The following is a 6,245-nucleotide window of genomic DNA, read 5'->3' as shown; positions in this document are numbered from 1 at the left end:
TAGTGCTGCAAACAATCCAAAGGAAAATCCTGAACCGGCTTGGAGCAACTGTCACAGTAGCTGAAGATGGAGCCGTGGCTGTGAACTCGCTCAAAGAAGCTCTTGAGCAAGCCAATGGGTCACAATAGGAAATAGTGCCCTTGCCCAACCATGTCATCTTCATGAATTGCCAGGTTTGTTCAACCAAAACTTGTTAACTCTGCATGTGCACACACAAAGCTCCATCTATTGATTGCCTGACATTGCTAATATTTCTTCTTTGATTTTAGATGCCCAATATGGATGGCTATGAAGCCACGAAACTCATCCGCGAGGAAGAACGACGCTATGGAATTCACACTCCGATCATAGCATTGACCGCGGCTGACACGGAGGAGGATCTGGAGAAGGCCATCGATGCCGGGATGGATCTGCACCTGACAAAGCCAATATTATGGCAAAAGATAGTGGAAGCTGTTCGCAGTGTTTGCAAACGTGAGAATTGACAGAATGCATTTCTGCATCGGGTGAAGAATGCAAGAAATCAGAGGTTTCGTCGACTAGGATGGCGATGATCACAGCTCACAGCATCCATCTGGTCATTGCGCGCAGTTGTAGTGTCTTAGTACCCTAGGCCTAGGGTTCATCAGCAACTTGTATCTTTTAGCAGTTTTTTAGCAGTTAAACAATGGTGTCTCAGGTGCATCTGGATTTTACTTCTCATCTGTATTTGCTTCTTTTTTAGTTCCTGTCGTAACCAGATCAAGAGCATCTGGATTTTACTTCTCATCTACAAAGTTTTTTTTTTCCATTCTTCTGGAAAGTCAATGAAATCAAATCAGGTTATAATGTCATCTGCACGATGGTGCTGTCTTTTTTTTTTTTGGGAACACAATGGTGCTGTCTTAGGGCTCCAACTTTTGCACAAATGTCGGCATGTCGCATGGAAACAAAATTTGGTAAATCTGAAGATGATGATGATATGAAGTTGGAGCATTACACTTGCTCCTTTTTACCTAACCATAATCACTTCCATTTCCCTTTCGAAAACGAGAAAGTGCAGATTACAAGCCATATCCTTAGCTATTTGTATTCCTAGTATTTCTAGTGTGCACAGTACCAGGCATAGTAACACATCAGGTAGCATAACTGGCTAATGCTCCTAAATTGTGTACTTTACAATCTCCACCCATCGACCCATCCTATAGAGGACCAATCTGCACGAGGGATTATTAAGCCATAGAGGACCAATCTGCACGAGGGATTATTAAGAGGCCTCATATGCAAGCACCAAGTGGAAAGAAGTCGCACCCCAAGTCGTTATCCGTGAATGAGAGATCATCCTTCTCCTGCATTAGAATAAAAACAAGGCTTCAATAAATCGGATTTGAAGGATCATATATATTCTGTGGGGTCCCTTGGCTCTACAATTTTTCTTTTACAAGAGTGTAACATTTCATCAAGTACTTTCAGTGGGTCAAAATGTCAGATAGGTATTCCTGAAGTTAGGGAAGGCTTTGTAACTTGCAAAATTAAGAGTGAAGACTACAGAAAAAGCATTGAACCTACTAGTACTAGTTAAAATATTCATGTAGAAAAGCTGTAGGAATTTTATAAAAACAAATAGAAAGAACAATGACATCTAAGGGTCCATACCGCTTTGATCATGGAATTGAGAAGATCATCAAAATTGCAGCTACTAGAGCTAAAACCACCATGGAGCTTTGGAATCCCCAAATCATAAATATTCCTCTGCTTCAGTTTATCTTCTGATGCCATGGTGTTAGGCTTCATTTGTGGCATAAGATATGGCACATTTGGATTTATCTGTTCAGTCATACAGGCTCCAAAATTATGGTTGAAACTACCAGTGCTCAATCCTTGATGTAGATGGTCCTGTTTAATTTCATTCATGACATGTCTAGAGTTGCCTGCAACTCCAAACTGCAAATAGTTTGGATGTCTCCCAGTATCAGGAGCGAGCAGCACTGTACTGCAAGAACTAGCACCACCCTTGGCATTGCTGGATGTTGTATGGCTACCAGAAGGACAAACAGGCATGTTTACCGAAAATTTTGTTCCACCAGTGCTATCAAATGGATCATGCAACTGTAATTTGTCAGCAGTAAATCCATCATTTATTGGAAGAGCACCCTGCTGTGATATACTAGAGTCCTGCAAATTAGCCGAGACTCCAACAGTCCTTTCAACAAGTTCTGAACTCACAGATGGCATTGTTATTGGTGGCTGGGCGCTAACTTTGGTTTGTGCGCTCTCCAAAAGTTCTTGTGGTGGCAATGGACTGCTTGTAACTCTCTGTAGTGCACCAGACAGAGTGTTAGCCAGTGCACTCCCAGAAAAGACAGCAGATAAATCATTAGTTTCTTGCTGGATCCACTTCTGTTGGAGTTGGGGCAGCCCAAGAGATGTGGCCGAGCCTTGTCCCAAATTTGCCTGTTGGTTTTCTTGTAAACCAGAGAGTTGAAAATTGTTTGCATCACCAGCACAGTGACTTATTATGCCATTGTTGGTAGCAGTTTGAACTGTCATGGCAGGAGCAAGTTCTGGGACCCCGAATGTTGCGGCGCTAGTTCTACCTAGCAAACCGTGTGGGCTGAAGGATGATAGAGCAGCACAGGGGGCAAAAGGTTGATAACTCTGAAGGCCTTCAAAGGCTCCCATGTGAAGAAATGAGGGGTCTCTACCTCCAAAAGCGGCAACAATGCTAGCTTGTTGTGACGCCACAGCACTCAACCGTTTGAGATAGAGCCTATATTTCTGCACTAACACTAACAGTTATATCACACAACACTAACTGATTAGGCATTAACATAAGTATGTACCACAATTTATATAGGGTCTTGCTATAGTACACCCAAATAACTGTGAATCGTCGATCTGAATAGCAATTGTCACATACTACCTTCGAAGAGGTAATAGTATATACAAGGACAATACCTTCCTATTATATCTAATATGCATGCATGATATAACTTTCATACCCCGCATGAGATAAGTAGGTGACTGTTTTCCAACTTAGTCCACTACTTTTTTTTTTACTAAAGGTAAATGGTAGATAGAGGGTGGTAAAATTGGACACATAAGCAAATGAGGTAAACTTGTACTTTGTACTATGTATACAACCAATCTGAAAATTTGTACTAGTTTGTATAAAACCTCAATCTACTCATCGGCATGGTATTTTAGCATCAGCCATAACACAAAGCTAAGCTATGGTAAGCAACACTTGGTTTCATCGATAGTTAAGTAAGTAAGTGAATATTTTATAACAATAAAAAAGCTGATGGTTTGGCTCATGATGCTGGACCCACTTCCCATTAAGGTTTTGGTTCATATGCATCACAGGCTAAAAAATAGACAGAGGAGGAAGTAAAGCAGTAACAGCAATTAATGCTAGGAGTGCATGCCAATGCCATACCTGTAGATGGCTCGCGACATTTTCCCTGGTGAGTTTCTCCACATTCATAAGGTCAAGAATTCTTTTTGGTACAGCTTCTGCAACAACAGCAAAATAAAGGACAAAACATAAATGAGTTGCTGCAATATGTAAGGACAATAACATAAAGCAAAAGGGAGGGCTGACAGTTCTTACTATCAATTCCAAGCTGGTTGACAGCCGCAACAAATTTTCGATGCAGTTCAACTGACCAAACAACTCTTGGCTTCTTAGCTGCCGAGGGTTCATCACCTTCTTGGAAATCATTCTCCTCGCCGTCATCTTCCTCGTCGCTATGCATTTCCTTCCTCTTCTTGCTGATCCTCCCACTCTGGTCAGAAGCCCCAGCAATGATCTGATTGTGGCCGTGGCATGGATCTGTGCTTGGTAACTTGTTGAAATCTTTGTAGATGTCAAGATTGCTGCGTTCGCGCTTACTGAACTTCCTCCTGACAACGTGCTGCCATATGTTCCTAAGCTCTTCGATACGAACAGGTTTTAGGAGATAGTCACAAGCGCCGTGAGTTATCCCCTTCATCACAGATTTCGTCTCCCCGTTCACTGACAACACTGCCACAGAATGTACATGATTAGCATCCACATTTTACATGTGGAAACAGCATTACTCAGCAAGCCCCTGTCACTCTCAAGAGCGCTTGGCTAGAACAGGAATTTATCTTTTGAACGAACAGAATAGGAACATTTGAAGCTTACTTATGACAGGTAGGTCCATCTCAAGCCCTACAAGCTCAAGGAGCTTGAATCCGTCCATGTCGGGCATGTGCACGTCACTGATAACCAGATCAAACATGTCCCTGTTTTCCCTTAGCAGCTTCAGCGCAGTGATGGCCTGGTTGGTCGTTGTTACTGTCAATGAAGCACAGGGCACTCTTATTATCATTTTATTACAACAGTCTAATCAGTAATGAGATAATAATGAGTTGCATTAGCAGCATGCCCCAGCGACAAACATGTCAGATCGTGGAAGGAAAAAATTTAGGGGGTGTTGGGGGTTCCACGGACTAAATTTTAGTCCCTGTCATATCGGATATTTGAACACTAATTTGGAGTATTAAATATAGACTAATTATAAAACTAATTGCACAGATTGAGACTAATTTGCGAGACGAATCTATTAAGCCTAATTAGTCCATGATTTAACAATGTGGTGCTACAGTAAATATATGATGATGATGGATTAATTAGGCTTAATAGATTTATCTCGTAAATTAGTCTCCATATGCGTAATTAGTTTTATAATTAACTCATGGTTAGTCCTCCTAATTAACATCCGAACGTCCGATATGACAGGACCAGACTAAACTTTAGTATCTGTAACCGAACACCCCTTACTCCGCATGTGGTATGTATTGCAGGCCGCAGAGAACATTTAAGTGATGGTTAGTACATGATAAATTGCAGGCAGCAGCAGCAAAAGCAGTGTCCTGGATGTGCAGATTGTACAAAGTGCAGTTGCAGTGCAGACACAATTATTTCTTTTTACTATCTACATGTACAAAGTGACTAGTGGTAATTATTGGTAATTAAGTGAAAGCCTACCTAGCGGCAGATAATAATAGAACAGTAATAAGACAATGGGGATGGATGGATGAAGCAAAAGCAAGTAAGTGCCCACCATGATACTGGCAACGCCGCAGCAGGGTCTCGAGCACCTTGAGGCACACGGGGTCGTCGTCGACGGCGAGGACCCGCATGCCGACGGGGAACTGGTCCCGCTGCCTCCCCGTGATCGCCCCCTTCTCCTCCATCCTCGCAGCAGCGCCCAGAAGCATCCGGATTCGCCGGCAAAGTCAGAGCAGCAGCAAAACCCAACAAGGAAGCTGCCTCAAAGCAGGAAAAGTCTCAAGAGTTTGTGCCCCCAATCGATCGGCTCGAAGGCCTGGCTGGGCAAAATTGGAGCGAATGCCTGGCAAGAACAAGGAAGGTGGGGAACTCGGCCAGCAGCACCTGATTCTGAGGCGCGGCTCCCAACGGAAGAGAAAGCGAGAAGCTGAGCAGAGACGACGCGGGGAGGGGCGAGGAGGCTGACGATGCAGAGAGCAGAAAAGCGAAAGCCGGGAAAAAGCCAGCAGCAGCAGCTAGTGGCAAAACAACACCTGAAACTGGGAAAGAAAAGAAAAGGCGCGGCGTGATTTGTCGACGAGGGGGGGACAGCGGCGGACGACGGGACGGAGGTCAGGAACGAACCCACCGCGCCTCCATGATTGCTTTGGCTTGCTGAGCGCCGGGGCAGGGGCAGGCAGGAGGTGGGAAAGCAAAAGGAAGGAAGAGCGACGGGCCGGGGGAGAGCCCAAAAGACAGCGACACCGAAGAAAGCAGGATGGGGTTGGGAGGCGAGGGGGCGACAGCGACCGTCCAGGTGGTAGCCAAGAACGCACGCAACGGCAACGCAAGCTGCCCAGGCCGCGGGAACAGCACTGGCTGGCGGCCACCCAAGCGCGGCGGCAATCGGCAGGCAGCGGTGACGGTGACGGTGACGGTTGGCTCGTGGTGAGGATGCCGGCGAGCGCGGGAGGATGGCTGGCTGGATGGGGGTGGCGGGGAACGTGTGGGCGGCTGATTTATAGAGGTGAGAGTAGCGTGTGGGGGTGGCACAGCAGCCGGGGAGATGCAGGGAGGTGGTGGGGCCCGCGCTCCACAAGCTTCCGTTGGCTGTTGGGGGATGTTTGGCTCTTGTGCTTGTCACGGGGGAGGAAGAGGGAAAAGAGAGCTCTACGGAGGATGGCTGATGCAATGCAAAGCCTAGGAAAGATGACTCGTCTAAGGAATATAATAACAATTGTTATTA

General features: G+C 45.3%; 1 protein-coding gene across 1 annotated transcript; it reads right to left on the bottom strand.

Moving 5' to 3' along the window:
- Positions 1-918: 918 nt before the first annotated feature.
- Positions 919-5,965, bottom strand: LOC136531796 (two-component response regulator ORR22-like). Its single transcript, XM_066524442.1, has 6 exons — positions 5,073-5,965; positions 4,151-4,303; positions 3,593-4,006; positions 3,419-3,495; positions 1,636-2,757; positions 919-1,328 (listed from the first exon to the last, which is right to left on the bottom strand). Exons 1-6 carry the CDS (start codon positions 5,227-5,229, stop codon positions 1,257-1,259), a joined length of 1,995 nt encoding a protein of 664 aa, XP_066380539.1. The 5' UTR covers positions 5,230-5,965; the 3' UTR covers positions 919-1,256.
- Between the last annotated feature and the right edge of the window lie 280 nt (positions 5,966-6,245).

This window comes from Miscanthus floridulus, unplaced genomic scaffold, assembly GCF_019320115.1.
Source record: "Miscanthus floridulus cultivar M001 unplaced genomic scaffold, ASM1932011v1 fs_443_2, whole genome shotgun sequence".
Taxonomy (NCBI): domain Eukaryota; kingdom Viridiplantae; phylum Streptophyta; class Magnoliopsida; order Poales; family Poaceae; genus Miscanthus; species Miscanthus floridulus.
Note: the sequence above shows the minus strand (reverse complement) of the source record. Positions and strands in the feature narration are given on the sequence as shown.